This window comes from Hippocampus comes, unplaced genomic scaffold, assembly GCF_001891065.2.
Source record: "Hippocampus comes isolate QL1 unplaced genomic scaffold, H_comes_QL1_v1.1 scaffold51, whole genome shotgun sequence".
NCBI lineage: Eukaryota > Metazoa > Chordata > Actinopteri > Syngnathiformes > Syngnathidae > Hippocampus > Hippocampus comes.
In genome coordinates, this window is record NW_017805497.1 from 1,555,102 (window position 1) to 1,575,749 (window position 20,648).

Here is a 20,648-nt window from a genome sequence, read left to right on the forward strand (position 1 = left end):
TTCAGTACATCTTTACTTATTGTATATACAGGTATGTATCTTTGAATACATTCTAGTATAAAACTCTCAAGCAAGCTGGTTTATTGTGGCATTACTTTCAAAATGGTCTTGGCCATATTTTTATTTTTGACCAGACATGCAGTTAATTTGTTTTGTAAGGACCTATTAGATGAAGTTGGATTGTTTGTTTAATGTGTTCAGCTATTGTCAGTGAGAAGATCAGGTCACTCAACTCCCAGGTTTGGATGACATTAGGGACTGTGTGTTGTGACTCTATGTATGAATCTCAAATGAACACGGGGCTCTTTGGCTTCTTTCAAGTTCAACAGAACAATAATGCTCCATTGGTCTAATTTACCCAACGTCCCTATGTGTGCCGCATGCTCTTTGCTGGCTACAAATTCCACAGCCAGAATACAACTTGTACAGCAGAAAAAAAAAGAGTAGCTGAATGTCCAAGTGTGTGGTTGAAATCTATAACGTATAAGAAGAACCATTTGACCCTGTGGAGAATATCCACTGTTTTTCCTTTCCCTTGCGTTTCCTCTCACAAGTCTTTTCATCTTAAGAATTTTTAACCACATTCCAACTGGGACCAAAAACCACACACAGGACCAAATCTTCAAGGTACGCACCACGTTGACTGGGTTCCCACAGAAAACCCCTCGTATCAGCCCATGTCTGCACATCCCTCCCTTCCATTTCCTTCGCAGCCAGTAAATCACCAAAGCTCACTCCTGGGCCCGTTAAATGTGCGGAGTCTCGGACTAATTGATAACGTTACAATGTGAACCGGTTCATGGTGGTGGTAAATTGAAAACATCGGTGGGAGGAAGCCAGGGGGGCACTGGTAATAAAGAGAAGTTGCATGGGAAAATTTGGGAGGAGAGGGAGCAGAGGCTGGTCACCAGGGGGATGTTGGGTGGAGGGATGCTTCGAAAAAAGAAAGGGAGGGAAGGTGGGAGCAGACGTGGAAACAAAGAAGAGACAGACGGGACATTGTCAACAGGAAAGGGCGTGTAAGGCATCTCAGGACAACCATCGCTGACAAAGACATGTTCTCTGTCTCGTAGTGGTGTCAGTTGGTATCGATGTCGAATCGTCGTAAAAGTAGCATACTAAAAATGAATACCATGAACTGCTTGTAGCAAGGGCCAATAACAAGTGTGTTAAAATGAGAAAGAACATCCCGTCAATCATCTGTTACCTCTTTTCGGTGGTGCACATCGCCATTGTTGCCTGGCTCCATGAGAGGAAAAACTTATTCGAAACAGCTCCTTGTATGACGCAATCCCATTCTACACCACTGCAAAATACAGACACAATGGTAAACATATTGTTCAATTAATCCTCCAAACAGTTTTGAAACCATGCACGGTGCTATGACGGGACAAGAGGGGGCTATAGCGTCATCAGAAATCTGTGTGGGCCCACTTCAATCCCAAAGCAAATATTCGATATATATCCATACACCCATCCATCCATTATCCGAGCCCCTTATCGTCTCGAGAGTCACGGCCGTGCTGGAGCCTTATCCCAGCTGTCTTCCAGGAGTAAGCGGCCAGCCAATCACAGGGCACACAAAGACAAACAACCATCCGCACTTACACTCACATATAGGGACAATTTAGAGTGCTCTATTAGCCTGCCATGCATGTTTTTGGAATGTGGCAGGAAGCCGGAGTACCCGCAGAAAAGCCACGGAGGTATGGGGGAGAACATGCAAACTCCACACATGAAGGCCTGTTTTATGCATGTTTTATTTTTTGTTTTTTCTGAATTTGGCTGCGTATCAGTCACCTGCCTGTGAATTAGTACTGGTAAGTAATAATAATAATAATACATTTTATTTATAAGTGCCTTTCAAAACACCCAAGGACACTTTACAATCAGGAACAAAAAGTGAGTTCTCAACGCCATTTGGCTGTCGCTGACAACTTGGACAGACTGGGCTGGCCTGAAATACTGACGGCAGCTCACTGACAGGATTTACCGGACTGGCGAAGTCCACCTCTGGTTCATACATCTTCAACATACAGTACAATACAATTGCATGCTTACCACATCAAATGAATAAGTGTGTGCGTGTGTGTGTGTGTGTGTGTGTGTGTAAGTGTATGTGTGTGTGTGTGTGTACACGCCTGTTATACGAGAGGGTTTGTTGGCTTGTCAGTACACACCAGTGGCCCCCATGGTGTCTCTCCGCGTCTTCCTCTTAATTACCCATCATTCCTCTCAGGGCCTGGCCCCTCACAAATTACGGCACATTGTCCATCGGCAATCGCCCTGTCATCGCGCAGCTCCACATTACAGAGCATGGCTCATAGTGGACTGAGAGCAGAGGTGGGGGGGAGATGAGACGTACACAACACAACCATGGATATGTGTGTGTGTGTGTGTGTGTGTGTGTGTGTGTGTGTGTGTGTGTGTCAGTATTAGTGGAAAAGTGTCTTTTGTGTTGATTATAAGCCTCAGTGCACAACAGAGGCGATGACGAGAGAAGAAGTGACCTTCTGTTCTAACTGTATATACACTGAAAAAAAGTTTTTGTTGAATTTTCTGAATTTTACTTCAAGTGGTTGCATGGAATAAAATCATCTGGATCCAGATGCATTTGTAAGTAGACTATACATCGACTTAAAAATGCATCTGGATCCAAATGATTTTTATCTTTTGCAACCACTTGATGAAATAAAATGGAGTACTGTGAATTCAACACACCATTTTTCTCAGTGTAGGTTTATGAATGTCGTCACGTGTGAAGCCCAGTGATGCTGCACTGTCAAGTGGATGCTTTTTGAGCAAATTACATGAAGAGGAAAAGTGAGTGTGTGTGACAGAAACTGGCACAGCACACTACATGTTACATTAACACTCACGAAGCTAAATTGACGACTCGGCTATTGACTCACTCAACCAAATGAGTATACAAGTATTAAGAGACACGGCAGACAGCACAACACCACTGAAGGTCACAACAAAACATGCAAGCATGAAACAGGCTCCAGAATTATGTCAAACTAAAACCCAAGTGCTCTAAAACAAAATATTGCCCACGTGCCTCATGCACACACTCATACTATTTTTTTTTTTTGTGGGGTGGGTGTGAGGGGTAAAATGTAATTTCTCATTTTTTAAAAGTTCTTATTCACTGATTAAATAATTTATCGATTGTAAATCATGAAATACAATGAAGACATTGATAATATAATCAAAAGCTTACATGTAACATTTTGTTAAATAATTGTTTATCGGCCTACACTGCCCATTGCCCAAAGTCAGCTGGGACTTATTTTAAAGCGGGGATCTGGTGTGAAACACTGACAAATGAATCACGCTGATGGTTTGCTGTGGTAATCCCTGTTGACACAAAGCTGAAAGTCATAGCATAATAAGTAAATTGATCGTAAATCAAGATTTTATAATGGCAGCAGTTTCCTGCGGGACAGATTATTTCCCTTTCCAATATTTTATTTTGAAGAAATTGTCTTAAAATCCCAACAAATTATTGGCCAGTCTCCTGGAACAGACATTTAAGTGCACTGATTGTCTTTATTTCCTTTTTGTCTCATTCATGCTTGATTATCAGTTAGTGGCTCGTGACCAGTCCTGGGTGCACGCCAACTCTTGCCCAAAGTCACCTTGGATAAGCAACAAAAGATCAAGCCCAATCGAAAATAGATGGGCAGTCTTTCATTATTTTCATTATTACATGAATATTTCAGCAATAAAAACAGAAAAGACTATTTGGTGTTATTATTCAACAGTATAAGCAGTATGTGCGCTCTTCTGAGTGTGCCTCTTGTTTCATTTTATTAATACAGCTCGATAAATGCAACATCGTCCCGAGTGGTTTCTAACCGCAATTCACAAAGTGTCAGTAAGTGGAGCTTGTGTGCTTGTGGCGAGCGACACTGCCCTTCAACTTAACGTCTTCGGTATTCCGCCTGCACGATTTTCTTCATCGAGTTGGAGAAAGTCAGTTGAGAGGCCGAGAGAATGTGCGCGCCAAGTGGTTGCATCAGCTGAACATTAAAAACGGATTGAAAAACAAACACATAGTTAACTATAATTGTAGGCCTTGGCATTGAGGGCTTTTCATTTTACAAGTTCTCTCTATTATTAGCCTAAATTGAGTAAAACTTGAATTAATAATCACAAGCACATGCTGTACAAAGCGTCGAATTTTATACTGGGACGTTAGGTGTAAATGGGATTAAAAAGCGCAATAACGGCCGCTCGAGCTCTTCACCCAACATGGTGAAATGGCACTTTTTAGAGGTAAAAATACGGCCTTACATTTAACTCCAAATCATAATCACCTGGACTCTTTTTGAGGACATAGCGTGTTTGCTCAACTCTGCATGTCGCCTGAAAAATGACTACAATGTGTCATGTGTACAAAGAATGTGGTACCCTGCGGCTCCCCAAAACAAATACCTCTTAATTATAAGCAATCCCCCATAAGTGCTCAGTGGGACACATGAAAGCACCAGTAAGAGTTGGAATTTGAGGTTGGGGATGGGGTGTGATGTGACTCGGCAGTAAAAAACAAAAATTTAAACCCCCCAGCTCTGAGGTTTGGTGTTTGAATCCTATGTAGAGTTTGCAGTTCTGCTTCTTCCCACATAAAAAAAAAAACACAGTCATAGTAGGTCCATTAAAAACTCCAAATTTTCCACAGGTGTGTGAATGTGAGTGTAAAAAGTTTTTTGGTCTCTTTGTGCCCAAGTGTAAGATCGGTCCAGGGAATAAGCTGCCTCGTGCGCAAATTCAGTGGCGATAGACTCCAGCTCACCCGCTATCTTAATGTAGGATAGAAAATGCACTAATGACTAAATGTCATTTAAGTTCGAGCAACCTTAAAATATAAATTACTGACATTAATGGCAACAATTGTAGTTAGCACAAAAAAGTGATGCTGTATTTTTTTTTACAACAGTAAAACTTAAGATATTTATTTGAATTGCCCAACTTAAAGGTTATCAGTTTGTTGCCATTAAATTTTAAGTTCACCCAACTTTTTTTTTTAACAGTGTGGCTAGATGAAAGGGTACTCATTGAATACAAACACTTCCTTCCCATGTACCGGTAATTCCCTCTATCATCCAGGATGGGAACGCAAAGGGGGTGATCTACATTTGGTACTGATTAAGAGAAGGCAAATTTTTTAAAAGAAGGAGTCAAGGGGCTTGGAGACCACAGAAGTCCCACACATGCATCAGAAGGCTCCTTCTAATTTAAATGTCTAAGAATTCGCTGCCTCGTGCCAGGAAGTCTCAGCCTCGGTGAAAATAAATGGCACAGGGCAGTGCGCACTCAGCCCCATTTGTAAGCCATTAAAATATTTTCGATGTGACATATTAATTAAGAGCGTTGCCTTGAAGCTCCATGCACGCCGCATGACGTAGCCACAAGACACCAATACATTCACTGATGATCGCTTTCAATCATCTGTAACTCATGTCATTTACAAAACAGGCACACATCTATTGAGATGACTCATGTTATGTTTTACTGCAAGTTCAAGTTCACCCCCTCATCCCAAAACACACGAGGAAGACTGACCAGCAACGCAGCAGAAGAAAAGTACGATTGTCAACATGCTCTGCAAATGTATCTACAAAATAACAGTTGTCACACTATTGACAACAGTGATTGTTTTTTTTTTTAAGACCGAAAACAAACAGAATCTCTTAATGTGTTTGCGTCACTGATACAAATCCCTTGGGGGCTTCGTCTTCATCATGTGGATTGTCTTTGTATCTCTGAGAATTACAGCTCTAATAACTTTGATCCCAAGCCCCCGTAGCGTCACTAAAATGTTTACAACAGAGGGCAGCAAGCTCCTTTGGAGAAGCTGTGCATTCATTACACAGCCTTTGACTCAATTCACTGTGTGTAAATATATCCATTTCATTATGGAAGCCGCTCAAATATTTGTTTCAGCGGTTTCCCCCCCATATAACGTAAATTGTTGCAAGCTGTTGCGCTTGGAAAAGGCATATTCTCATGATGCCTGTCTCCCCTCACACAAATCACAGCTAAAGGTCGCATTGAAATGACGACTGGCAGCCAATTTATTCCCCGAATATCACACCCCCAGCCCCTTCAGGAGCTCCTTGGAGTTTAATGGGATTAATGATTTTTGATGTTTGTCTTTAATCACTGCTCTCACCATTTGTACTTCCTCAATCACATTTCTGTTTTATCTCAAGTTGTACATGAATAAAAGGAAGCTTTCAATTTATGTCTTTTTCAGAATGCAATTGAGATAAGCGAAAAAAGTAGCTGGAAAGAGGCATTCTGCCGTTTCGAGACAGTGTGAGTGGCTGATTTTGGAGTATGGTGAAGTTTGGACTACCCCTGCAGTTTAAACATATATGCGTGTTATTTGCGGATTTTCCAAGGCTCCACAAGTTCTGATCTACCCTTCACTTCTCCTTAACATACCAAAATTGCATTGACTGTTCATACATTTTGCACTGAGCATAGTGTAAAGCTGTTCCTGCTCATCCCAAAATGACCATAGACATATATTCTCTCTGTTCTGTGAAAACTGTTAAAACTGCTGGATTTTAGCATGAGTTTCAGTTTACCGTATTTTCCGCACTATGAGGCGCACCTAAAAGCATTCAATTTTCTCAAAAGCCAGCAGTGTGCCTTATAATCCGATATGCCTTATACACGGATCAATATTCTGATTTCTTGGATGTAGTATTTGAAATGTTTTTAAGGCACTTTTGTTACAGCTGCAGTGGTTTTGAAAGCGCTATATAAAGCGGTATTGTATTCCTTTAGCGTAGCTCCATCTAGTGGATATATAATGTAACCTCAGCCACTATTGTAGCTTTTATTCTATGCACCTTATAATGCAGTGTGCCCAATATATGAAAACAGTTTTAAAATAGGCTATTCATTGAAGGTGCATCTTATACTGCGAAGCGCCATATAGTGCGGAAAATACGATACTTTGCTGACGGTTTGTTACCTTTTGACGTCATTTATCGATTCCACCTGTGCCACACTACTTGCCACCGTATGACCAAGGAGGACACCTCTGTTGAAAGAAAAAAAAAACATGCAAACTAGATGTTGACAAGCAACAAAGCTTAAGGGGCAATGTCTTATGAAGAGATGAGAAAAAATTTGAAGATTTTGGCAAGGCACATCAGCTCTATGCACATAGATGCAAAAAATGAAGCATACCAAGAGAAGAACACTGTCCCTACTGTGAAACATGGAGGAGGGTCTGTAATGTTCTGAGGCTGCTTTGCTACATCTGGCACTGGGCGCCTGGCAGATCAGCTAATGGACTGCTGAAATTTACCGACAGAAGCGATGACGGAAGTGCGGTTAAAATAACGTGATGGATTGACAGACTGACGATTACAGTTTGGTTTGGCTTGAAGAAATGACGGAATGACGTTGATGGACGGGTATTCTGGCCGCTGACGGATGACAAATGACTGACCTGTAACATTTTGTAATCGTCTTATAATAGGCGTTAGCTACCGTGGTAATTCCCTCTTAATCATCATTTGAAACATATTTCTACACATAAACATAAACACTTGAAAATTTTAAAGTGAAATGCCATCCTTTTCGTGAAAGTGGCATAATGTTTGTATGTCATCGAAACCGTACACGAATATGTGGATGTTGACGATGTGTGTGAATATTTACAGGCTATTGATTGCAAAACAAATGTACTCTTGGGTAAATTAGATGATAATTTTGGCTATACTCTGCTCAGAGTCAGATATCAGACTTTTGTTCCTCTCAATCACGTCCATCTAAAAGGTAATTCAGCTCTGCTTAGTCGAGAATTGGCGACAGCAAAATAGAAATCAAGTCAAAGCATTCATTTGTCATTTATCTGATTTACCAAGCTGATTTTGTAAAACGACTTTGGTTTGGAAGATGGATGAATGGATTTAGTCTACAATTAATGACGCACATTTTGAAAATCTGAAGATCTGGTTGTTTTGACAAACTGCTTTGGAGTGATGCAAAACTAATGAGGAATTTCATAGCTACTGAGTCTTTTTTCAAAGGGCCATCTTGAGGACAAACCTGTGACTAATCTCAAGCAGTGGTATAGACAACAATCTAAAAGTAATGATGAAAGCATACAATGTCTCACAATCAGCTATAAGGCACATTCAAGGGTACGATATAGACATTATTGGACGAAACACAGAGGGCTGGCACCCCATTGGGCCTCTGCAGCCATGGGAGACGACCCCTAGGTGGCAGCCTACCTCATGAATACTCCACTGTAATAATAACATCAGTCCAGTGATGAAAGCACGAGCTTTTATTTGCTCAGTGGGCAACAAAAGCCAGTTCGGCTGAACCTTCGGTAAGTTATGATCAGTGGCTCCCGCCCTTCAAACAGCAGCTTGATAGGATCTGTTGTGTGTGCTCTCAGCTTGTCTAATGTTACTCCCATCAAAGAGGCCCCAGTAGAGCTGAATGGAGGATGATGTGTGTACTGCCTCTGCTTCGTGGAGGCATTTCCAGCTGGCGCCAGCGCAGAGGAAACCCACTGAGACACACAACAACACATACAGACACCGGGGTCAGCTCTGATTTAGCTTCCTATTGCCTGACAACAACTACCCTTTTCAGGCCAGACTGACTTTTAGCTTTTTCTCAGTGCTTTAAGTGGAAAGAAATAAGTGCCGGTACTCCCCTTATTCAACTGTTGCCAGGTAAATTATATATATATATATATATATATATATATAGATCTCTCTCTCTCTCTCTCTCTCTCTCTCTCTCTCGGGTGAAAATGACCGGCGGCTCCAAAACGTATGAGGACATCTCCACTTGGGCGCACTTCAACCTTGCCTTTCCATGGGTGACTTAAAAGAGCAAGAACTGAGCAGCCTACGTGCATCTTCAGCACAGTTTCTGTCAGGTCTGTTTTTTTCACAAGTAACCAAGACACTCAAACACAATGCATTCCGAGAGACTTTTCATTCACTGAATTGTACTGAATAGGTCGTGATAAATTAAATTGAAATCTGTCCGGGTTAATTTCACTTTTTCCCAAAATCCACATCTAAAGGGTACTGTCTTCACTGCCTATCTGAAAATGAGATGCTTCAAATGGCCACACTCGTCTGAAGGCCTTGGCCTCATCGCTGGAAGTCCGGTGCACAAAATCCAACTTTGAAATTTCGACAAGCTGACCTCCGGAGCTTGTCTCGCAGCTACTTATCCGAAATTGATGCAGCCGCTGCATCTCGGGCTGGACAGAATTAGCATTTGCCCCGCTACTGCTGCATGATAGCATGCAACCATGATGGGGAGATCCCTGAGAGGGTGCCCCAACATTCTCAATATCATCTGCAAACACGTTTTTTCTGGTGGTGGTAGTGAATGTGGCCGGCAGCGGACCCAGCGCTTCTTGACTACCTAGATGGCGGGTGTATGCCTGGTAAGAAAGTAATCTTGTTCTGCTAACCTTATCTGTTGTGCCGTCAACAGCCAATTCTGCCTCGACAAGCCACGGGAGCTGTTGGGCGGTAACAGCCATGGCTGTCTGCCTGCCTGCTCATGGAGCTATAACAAAACTTTAGCATTGCTACATGGCTGAAAACTATATCCACAATCCTACCCTTGTCCACTTCTCCTTGTACAAATACAAAAATGATCACCACAGTATTTTTGATTTTGTGGAGGTGATAGTGTCTTTTCCTCATAGGAGCCACTGCTACCATGCTACCAGCATGACCGCGTAAACAAACGCATGCAGGGATGAGTCACGTGACGTCCAGAGCGAAGTTTTAAATTAGTTTACAATGGCCACACACACTCAGAACCCTGAATTACTGATTCCGAGCACTTGTGGGAAAATTTGTGAGAGCAAATGAGATGCAGATGAATATTTATTGTACACATGGATAAAATTGTTGGTTCTATATTGTTAAAGAAAAAAAAAACAAGTGTAGCCACGAAAACAACTTGAAACTTGAATAAGTACAAGTGAATAGAAGTATTTTGACAATCAATCAGCAAAACTTTTCAAACAAACCAACAGCAACAAAAATAACAAAACTCCCCTGGGCAAAAACGAAAGTACGCCAAACTTAATATTTGGTTGTACAACCTCTGCAATGAAGTCATTTCTGTAACTCTTCATGAGACGGGATAAAGAAAAAGTAGTTTCAATTTAATTCCAGAACCATTGTTTTTTTGTTTTTTTTTTTTTTTTAATGAAAGAGGGCCAACAATATATGTCTAGTTTTAGAACTGCTAACCTCCAGAACTGAAGCACAAAGAAGTTTCAAGCTCTACCTTGAATCATTTCAGAGGAACACAGATAAAGAAGACTTATGAATGAAAGAAATCAACATTTTTTTTTTAATTCAAGTGTAGCCACAAAAACAACTTGAAACTTGAATAAGTACAAGTGAATAGAAGTATTTTGACAATCAATCAGCAAAACTTTTCAAACAAACCAACAGCAACAAAAATAACAAAACTCCCCTGGGCAAAAACGAAAGTACGCCAAACTTAATATTTGGTTGTACAACCTCTGCAATGAAGTCATTTCTGTAACTCTTCATGAGACGGGATAAAGAAAAAGTAGTTTCAATTTAATTCCAGAACCATTGTTTTTTTGTTTTTTTTTTTTTTTTAATGAAAGAGGGCCAACAATATATGTCTAGTTTTAGAACTGCTAACCTCCAGAACTGAAGCACAAAGAAGTTTCAAGCTCTACCTTGAATCATTTCAGAGGAACACAGATAAAGAAGACTTATGAATGAAAGAAATCAACATTTTTTTTTTAATTTATGTCCATGCAATGAGATTCGGGTAGATTGGTGTGATGTAAGGACAAGCTGTGCTGTGATCTCACACTCCTACACGCACGCTCACGCACAAACAGACATGTTCAAAAACATAATTTCATCGGCATTTGAAATAAAGAGGAATTTCGAAAAGGGTGACGATAATGACACATTACAACACCAGAAGTATATTTTTAAACTGGCGTCAACATTCCAAACGAATGTACAATTACTTGTGTACATGTTAGGCTTGTGCAGACAAAAGTAGCTACATCAGATACATTCATATTCAAAAATCATAAGACATTCTTTTAGGTTATTTACTTACATACGATGGATAAAATGACAATTCTTCTTGCATGGGCCATAACAGTCAGTTCTGACACGCACACATTTCTTATTCAGGGTAAGATTCATAATGATAGCATATTTTCTAAAAAAATCCCATCCCGACAGCAAATGATGAGGCAAAAGTGAATAAAATGTGTCACCTTCGATATTCCACCGTGACAACATACGCCACAAATTCGGATAGGTAGTGAATTCATGTGGTGTACACGGAGTTAAATCACAACTCAGTGAAACTGTAAGTGGAATTTTCCAACATTGTCATAACATTCTTGCCTCTGACCACAACCTCGAACACACACACACACACACACACACACACACACACACACACACACACACACACACACACACACACACACACACAAAAAAAAAACAAGCACACAAATATTCATTCCTCTCCCTCCAGTTCACCTTTGACTGTCTGGCTGTCATGTTTGACGGCACCGATCTTTTTCAGTGTTCTGATGACCGGCAACCATGGCGACGGCATCTCGGGCCCTGCCCTCTTGACTTGGTTGAGGCGGCTGAGGGCGGCATACAGTCCAGAGTTGGTGCTGCCTTGGATGTCTGTGGGATTCTGCTGCTCGCTGGAGAACATGCCCAGGGCGGCCGGAGTGCAGTGCCTTTGCTGTTCCCGCAGAAACAACAGTGTGAACGACGCCCATGCTGGAACCTTATCTTTGCTGTGTTTTCCTTTTTCAAGGGGCTTACTTCTTTTTACAGAGTCTCATTACGCAACTTTTGATGTCCTAATGTTATACAAAAGTTCCAATCGCAAATGTCATCCAGTTCCATGCTTTTTGATCAAAATCAAAAGGGACCATGTTATAGATGTTCTATTTCCATTGTTTCCAGGAAAAATTGTAAGAAAACCAAAACAAGTTGGCACTTGACCGGCATCCTGAAATAGATTGTGTTCGACCTTCAAGCATAAGCAACTAGGCTCATTTTTACCTTGGCTTAGCACCAAAAGAGACCAAGCGCAGGCCACATAAGAGAGGTTGAGAGCAGTGCGCAGTTGCTCACATGCACAGCTGAGAGGGACCATTCAAGTACAGTATATCGTGTATTGAGAAAAGGATATGATATATGTAAACACGAATGAAGCCTAAACATCACCTTTGGTGGCTCTGCGGTGACATGTTGTGCTAAATAAAGAGCTCATAGTCTCCTTCGCCATTCACGCGGGTGGAGAAGGAAGTGCTTTGGCACATTTTGCTGGATGTGCAAGTCGGAGGCGCATAAAGCTGATTCCCAAACGACTGTTCAACCTTCAATTTGCCATACTAGCCGTACAGCGATACTAACATAAATACATTTAAAATCAACTCTGAAAGCTCATGTATGAAAGTAATTGACTAAGACAAAGATGAAGGATATTTCCGTAAAAATCATACTTTATTTTACAAACGGAAAATGTTGGTCATCTCTTTTTTTATTCTAAATTTTTTTTCGTTGGAATGTTTTTTTTTGTTGTTTTTTTTTTTTAGTTTCAATTATCTCGTTTGTTTTTGTGAACTGTAAAAACCTTGCTCTCAACCCACAGCAAAGATGTTGGAATTATCTTCTCTTTCTGATCCTAACAGTTGGGCCAGAAACATCTTCAAAGTATCATCCACACTCACTCGTCTTCACGTGTCGAGCGACGCATTAGCTGGGGAAAAATGCAACTGTAGCCGACAAAAAACTTCAAAGGTTCCCCATTCCTTCTTCCCTGCTGTCCCCTCGTAACTAAGCCTTTAATCACAGTTTAGTCACGCTCAGCCCTAATTAAAGACCCTGCCGATTCACAGGCGGACATCCCGACCACTGCCTGACCAAAAAAAAAACAAGATCTGTCCCTTCCTCTCTTGTTTCCTCCTGCGAGAGAGGTTCTTGAACGAACCGGCCTGCCACAATGGCCCCGAGGTGTCGTTAGGGAGATAATGACTTTCCTGCTCCAATGTCGAGAAAATTCTCAAGTGACGGATGTGAGGGTGTTAAACACTGTGCCGGATGAGCCACGTTCTGTCTTACACTAGTATAAAGTCCACTTTGCACAGAATGACTTAATAAGGTACTCCTCTGTGTGTGTGTGTGTGTGTGTGTGTGTGTGTGTGTGTGTGTGTGTGTGTGTGTGTGTGTGTGTTCTGTACCTGAAGGATGAAACCCTGTGGGCAGGTAAGACGGTCATACCACATGGCTTTGTACATGAGCAGGAGGAGGAGGCTGGTTAGAAAGGCCAACATGATGAGGATCAGGCCTGTGATCTGAAGAACACATGCAGACACACTCTTAATATATATATTTGAGAATTATTTTAGGAAAATATTCATACCTGTAACTTTTTGGACAACTGCAATCTTTTGTGCAATTTGAAAGTATCTAAATAAAGTCTCGCATGACAATGAGCAACGTAAAATACCCAAAAAGTCAATTAGACCATCTTTCCACAGAAAAAAAAAATATCAGGAGCCACAAAATCCAAATACAGTATACAAGTATACCTTGTTTTCTTGTTCCTTGTAAACTGTGTTTTGAAAAACTATAGCATGTTATATAATCTCTCCAAACTAGTGTACCTTGGCTCTGTCGGAGACATCTTTGTAAAAGTTGATGTTTAGCTTCTCAATGCTGGGGATGAACAACTTGTCCTTCTTCTTCTGCTGTTGCTGCAGTTGGTAATGAGTCGTTGTCTTCACAATAACCTGAGGTGGGAAAAAACATGCAGTGAAAATAATCTGTATTTGCCTCCTAAAGGTAAACTATTTTGTCATTGAAGAGTAAGTGTGATGCGAAAGTAGCAGCAAAATGCAATCTGATCACTCCATCTGCAATGTTGCAATGAACAGCATATTGTGTTCGTTTTGCAACGTTATCAGGAGAGAAAAGCAAGGCCGGATTTACCTTGTCTGCAAAAGACTGCTGGAGCTGGCTGACCTCGAGGGGCGTGATGAGGGGGATGATATCAAAGCCGTCGTCTGCAGACGGCTGCTTCTCCATTTTATCAGCCAGATTGGTGCCCAGCTTCACCATGTCTGCACTGTTGCAGGCGGGAGAGGCAACTCAGACTTATGAAGACTTAGGTAAGATGTCCTTGATGAAAAGGAGAAACACCAACATATAGAAACTTGGGATGGGCACAATATCAGCTTTATCAAAGTTAACATGACGAGAATAAAATGTGGTCATTTTTTAAAATTTGCTGTAACTGGTCACCAGCCAAGCGCAGGCCACATATTCACAAATAACTATTCACGCTCATACCAATGGACAACTTTTGAGTCTTCAATGAGCCTAACATGCCTGTTTTCATGGGCATAAACTGGGGTACCCAGACAAAATGCACTCTCGCCCAAAAGGACAACATGTGTATACATACATAAATACCGTATATACTGTGTATATCGTAACCAGTTTTTATAAAAAAAAAAAAAAAAAAAAAAAAAAGGCTAAATTTGTGCAGCCACAGGATGCTGAACATATAACTGTGATGATGTTTGTATTACTTACTTTTACTTTTATTTTCCTTTCATAATTTTTGTTTGCATTTTGTCATGTTACTGTATGTTTTATATATGTTCAATAAACAAACAAACAAACAAAAAAAAAATATTCATTGGGCCAGATTAAGGGGCTGAGGGGGCCAAACATTCTATGTTCGGCACACATTATGCTTTAAGAACTTTTTAGTAAGTCATCAATTTTAGAAATGTTGGAAGGCAAACCAGTTGGGAAAAAAATGGCTCAAATTGAATAAATGAAATGTTCAATCAAATTGAGACTACAGCTGTTATTTACAGAAACCAAGGCAAAACCGTCTCGCTTGCCCAATAACCCATCAAATGTTTTTGATTAACAAGTGAGGTGTATCTGCTAACATGAATGGGTGCTCATCGAGACAATTTCAACCTCCACTAAGAAGTAAAAGAGACGTTTTCAGTTCAACGTCAGCTGAGATATTTTGGCTAACCCAATCACATCTCTGCAAGAAACAAAAACATAATTGCAGTAAAGGTGTGCTGCAAGAATAAAAAAAATACACTGTACAATACATTTGGGCCATAGTACCATACATGCATTAGGATGTGTGAAAAGCTAATCCTGTCAATTACATAATCGTTACAAAGTTAAAAAAAAAAAGCTTTGCCTCATCTGCCAGTGTCATTCCATGCGCTGTCTTCTCTGTTTAATATGGTTCTCGTTGATACCATGTCAATTTCTCTCGCTTTGAGCAAGTGATCATCCAAATGTGACAGGAAGGGGTAATGAGTCATTCCCAGGTTATTCGCGCAATCTAACGATCTAGAGCCCACTGGCCCACTGCTGCGCTGACTCACTAATGACACGCCACCGGAGTGATGCATCGTCTCAGCAGTCATGGCAGTGTGAATGTGCACTTTGGACACATCGGCGGCCCACGTTGGCGAGTTTGGTCTGAAAGGGGCTCACAAATAAATCAGTGGCTTGAGTCGCAATGCGTTTAGTCGGTCAAATCCATCTTCGGATACAAAATCAAATCACATGGAGGTGGCAGCAGCTCAGGGAGTCCATTACTCAAGTACATCCAATGTTCTCATTGTGTGGGTGGGTGGTGGAGGAAAGTGTGAGAGCGATGAATCATCCTGATTAGCATTTGTGATGACCGAAAAAACCTGCGAGCCTGGAGCAACCACTGAAGAGCTGACAACGTATCTGCCAAATAGAAGAGCTGCAAATATTAAATTCCGTTTGAAGAATATGTATGATTTATGGGCTCTTATTTATGACGTGAGGGTTTTACAATAAGTACATCCATCCCTTTTCTAATCTAATCATGAGAGTCGCGTGCGTGCTGGAGTGTTCCATTCACCTGCCATCCATGTTTTTCAGAATATGGGAGGAAACTAGAGTACCCGAAGAAAACCCACGCAGGCACGGGGGAGAACATGCCAACTGCACACAGGAAAGCCGGAGCCAGAATCGAACCCTGCCCCTCTGCACTGTAAGGCGGACGTGCTCACCAGTCGTGCACCGTGCCGCGCAACAATAAGTACAGTATCATGTAAAAAGTCATTTAAAATAATCACAAGTTGTAAATATCTGTTACTGACAAAATACCTTTCCCAAAAAGTGGCGGCAGGAATAATGAACCCGGGATACAGCAGGGAGAACACTGTAAATCCATTTTACGGAAAATCCTTCAGACATCATTCCTGTTTTGAGCTCAACACAAACCGGAGTTTAAAAAACAATTAACTGATTATGTGACTGATAGTTTGCCCCCATATTGGCGAAAGGAAATGTTGTCAAAATCACACCCTTAATGTGAATTGTGTTTTGTATGCCTCAAGTTTAGTTTGACTGCCCATGCAAATGCGATTTTGCCACATTGAAGCTTCATGACCAAACAAAAGAGGTGCAGTCAAAAGAGCCTCAATGCAACAGCAAATCCACAGGATGTGTTAGACTGACAAACATTGAAAGGCGCTTGTGTGTTTTAATTTCCTTCTGTATGATGTGATAATGTAGCTCCTGTGGTGGGATCGCAATCTAATTGCAGCCAGCACCGTAAAAAAAAAAAAAAAAAAAGACAGTCAGTACCAATAAAGGTCCAGTGTGTCATCGACAAGATAAATGATTTCTGGCCTGCACTAATCAATAAAGATCAAATGAAAACATTCTTTTCCAACAAGATTGTAGCAAGCAGAGCTGTAATATTTCAGCATCTGATTTTCATCCACAAAACACAGAAGAGAGAGAATGAACTTACTGCGGATGTCTCTGCTCTGTGGCCAAAGCGGAGGTGATCGCACGCCACTGATGCTGCCGGGGACTTGGCTGCGAAAGATGGTTGCCGTGGTGATGGGTTGTGAGCGCACTGCGCATGACACCAAGCTTGCGGCAGCTTCCGGCAGTTGAATATGAACTCAGCCTTGAGACTCATCTTAAGGAAAGTCAGTAATGGAATAATAGTACACTTTTTTTTTAATTAAAATATGAGCAGCATTCATAGATTTGGTCTGAAAAGCCTTCGGATTTGGTGACAATTGCAAGGTAAACACATGCTGATGTTTGGAAGAGCAGTAATTTCGTTCATGATGATCAAATAACACAATCACACATCATCACGGTTTGTGTCATGAAAAAAGAAGACACAAACTGAGTATAAAAACTAAAGTAGAACTATTTTTTTGGATCACATTCAAACAATACTCAACAAGAAAAAATTACTTAAGAATGAATTGACACATACCGGTAGTCCAGGCCAAAAAGGTTATAAATTGATATTCGTGGAGTTCAACATTTATTTGTCTTTTCAAGTTGTTCTTGACATGTGCTTGGATATGAGAAAAAAATGGTGGGGCACCAAACACTCATAGCAGGAAAACTACAGTACTCCAAATAACCATACCCCCATTTGCTGTACATTCGAAACAAAGGGACACGGGGGAGCTGGAACCTATACCAGCTGACAAAAGGCAGACCACGCACTGGATTGGTCGCCAGGGAATCGCAGGGCACATACAGAGAGAGGCAGCCATTCAGACTATCACTGAGCAGTTATTGAATCGATGCTGCCTGCACCAAAATGTAAATTTCCCCAGTGTGGGACAAATAAAGGATATCTCAATCTCAAAATCAGATGAGGGTGCCACTGCCCCAATCAGTGACACATACTCAATTGCAACAGTTTTCAATTAAGAACAGCATTAATGTTCGCTTCTTTTCTTAATTCCAGAAATACAATGTTAAGTCGGCTGCTATTTTCTATGACTACAATATGTACATGCGGCCAAATATCTGGTCAAAACTTGCGACGTGGTTTCCGGTTCTGTCATTTTAATGTCTGGCTGCTAATTTAATTGTAACTACAACACTCGATTTGGCTCATAAATGTGTAAATCTGACTTAAATATCTTACTAGACATGAACCTCAGTATACGACAGCAATCTATTTCGGCAGTGATGAAAATTCTGTGACCCAAATTTGTCAGATGTCATTGTTCATCATTAACCGATGTGACCTGAAGTCATAAGCCAGAAAACATCTGACAACCAAATGAAAAAGCACAATGAGCATTACGACGTATTCTTACAGTGCTGTGTGTGAAATAATACAAACATATAATTACTGTATAAATATGTACAGTATATATTTTTCAGCCATAAATATTAAACAATAAAATTAAAACCAGTAAGTACTGTACGGTGGTAGATTGAATGCACCTTCAGTTTATTGTGACTATGCCAGTTATATATGGTTCATTATGTACATTTTTATCTGTGGAACCCGTAGTACTGCATATTGTACTTTGTGATGGTTTTATTGTGCTGACAATGTCTCTGAGAATCGTCCTTTTTTTCTTAATTGTGGCTAAGCAGACTCTTTGATCTTTTCCACCGAGGTTTGGGAAATCATGAGTAATGTCAAGTTAGTGGTGGTAATTTAAAAGAAAACTCCTTTAAAGTTGGACAGAGGGTCAAAGGCTAGTAATCCAGGAGCACTCATCCTCATACTTGCCTTTGACCTAGGAACAGATATCATGTGACCTCTGTGACCTGCGGAATCTTCAAACAATTTTATATCAGTGACATGCTGCCAGAGACGGTGCACTGAAAGTTTTTTGGGGTTTTTTTTTGGGGATGCACGGTGATCTGGATCGACTCATTGGAAGACTGCAAGGGGGAGCTTAAGCATGTGAAGATGTACGTCAGCAGAAGAGAGAAAGGAGCTACGAGTACGTGTGGCACACATTTGTTCAAGAGAGGGAATGGACTGACAGAACAGGCTCATCAGCTCAAGCTTGATTGAGCTCAACATTTTCAGGGAGACGATGGCTCCATGCTCTTTCCCTATTTGGCCATACTTGGCTATGGGAATTTATTCGGCCTTTAGGAAAGCACTCGGCCAGAAATCTCAAGCCCCGCTGCATGCCGCCTCCCCCTCTCCCAAACCATCACCTGAGGCTACCATTTATTATTTTGACCTTTTTCTTGGCAGGAGTGTGACATCAAAGTGGATCGTCGATTTGTTGCTTTTTTAGGTGTCATTGTCACAAGTGAGCAACCGACAGTATGGGGTGAGGGATGGGGGGGGGGGGGGGGGGGCAGGAGCACTGGAATGACAATCAATTAGCCTGCAGAACAGACACTGTAAAATAAAATGCATTCACGTGTATAATTTTTGTGAGTTGTCCAGAATTTTTTTGCATATTCAGAGTAATTCTGCAACATCATGTTGTCGGTATAGTTGATAACTTTAAACATTTTATTTTACTTTCCACATTTGATGTAACCAATTGTAATGACTGAAATAGAGAAGACTACATGTGATGACCCAAAACGGCCAGTTTATAATTGTTGACGTGAACCCTTACAGTGTTGGAGACAAAACCATGCTGTGATCGAACTGCAAAGGATTCTTGTGGTCAAGGTTTTATTAAACATCCCGCAGAACACTTGGACGAGTGTGACACTCATCAATTTAGAAAATCTTTCCTTTCATCTATCAGCAATGTTTACAATTGTATTCAATGTAAATTTCGGTTGAGAGTCATTGCTTTCAAATACAAAAGGTAGCAATGTCTGAATAAAGATTTTTGCACATTTGGTTTGTGTGTTACAATTCACCTTTAACACAGCAGTGCATGACTAGCTTTCAACTCGCACGTGTTTCAACGTCCACTACATTAACGAGAGCGCCACCAAGCGGGTCAAGGACCACACTACAAAACTTAAAAGAACCTAATTTAAGCCTTTAATTAAGCGGAAAAACAGCAAAAATGCACCAAGCAATATTTACATGCCTTTATCTCGAACCATTTTCAAGCCACAACATTCTGAAATATCAAAACTGAATATTTTATTTGAAAAAAAATACAGCCTTAAAACTGTTTAGAAAATGTTATCTATCTATCTATCTATCTATCCCAACCATCTCGTTACCTCTGCGTCCCGCGTCCTAGACGCATAATTTTTCCCGCGGGACGCACAGATCCAAATAATGTGCGTTTTTGGGACGCAAGGAAATTTCTCAGTGAAAACAAACAAACAAAAAAAAAAAAAAAAACGTCGGCAGGCCTGAGGATTTCACGGTAACGATTGTTACCGGTAGCTTGTCGTTTCCGTGGCGTCATTTTGACGGAACCGAAAAATGGTTTCCCATTAAAGTCACCGCACACGAGTTGACTGTACGCGATTTCACTGTGCCTGTATGCGTGTTTGTGGTGTGGTTCTTCTAATTTACTTTGGTTTTGTTTTGTTTTCAGTGTTGGCGGGGCGGAACAGATAACGTTATGTGCGCATGCGGGTTGCTATTTTAGTCCGCAAACTGAGGAATCGCGCGGATGACAGTTTGAGATGGCGGCGAAAAAAACACAAAGGTCTACTAATTACGACATTTAAGAAATGGGAATGCCAGTCTGATTTTTCGTATGAATCCTCCGAAGGGCGTAGCACTAAACTCACCTGTGACGTATGCACAGAACACGAGAGCGAGATACGACGGGAGGCATGATAACGAGGCAATAT

At 41.0% G+C, this 20,648-nt stretch overlaps 1 protein-coding gene across 3 annotated transcripts; it reads right to left on the reverse strand.

Moving 5' to 3' along the window:
- Positions 1-1,248: 1,248 nt before the first annotated feature.
- On the reverse strand, positions 1,249-17,187 carry caly (calcyon neuron-specific vesicular protein). 3 transcript variants are annotated; one of them, XM_019876825.1, is made up of 7 exons: positions 16,888-17,187; positions 14,043-14,178; positions 13,718-13,843; positions 13,292-13,405; positions 11,518-11,784; positions 10,394-10,401; positions 1,249-1,260 (listed from the first exon to the last, which is right to left on the reverse strand). In XM_019876825.1, the coding sequence occupies exons 1-5, from the start codon at positions 17,001-17,003 to the stop codon at positions 11,545-11,547; spliced, it is 732 nt and encodes a 243-aa protein (XP_019732384.1). In that variant the 5' UTR covers positions 17,004-17,187; the 3' UTR covers positions 1,249-1,260; positions 10,394-10,401; positions 11,518-11,544. The 3 variants fall into 3 exon arrangements, with proteins under 3 accessions (XP_019732384.1, XP_019732383.1, XP_019732385.1); XM_019876824.1 differs by lacking the exon at positions 10,394-10,401 and adding an exon at positions 7,567-7,573 and having other exon boundaries at positions 16,888-17,186; XM_019876826.1 differs by lacking the exon at positions 10,394-10,401 and adding an exon at positions 7,567-7,573 and having other exon boundaries at positions 14,043-14,231; positions 16,888-16,974.
- Positions 17,188-20,648: the final 3,461 nt, after the last annotated feature.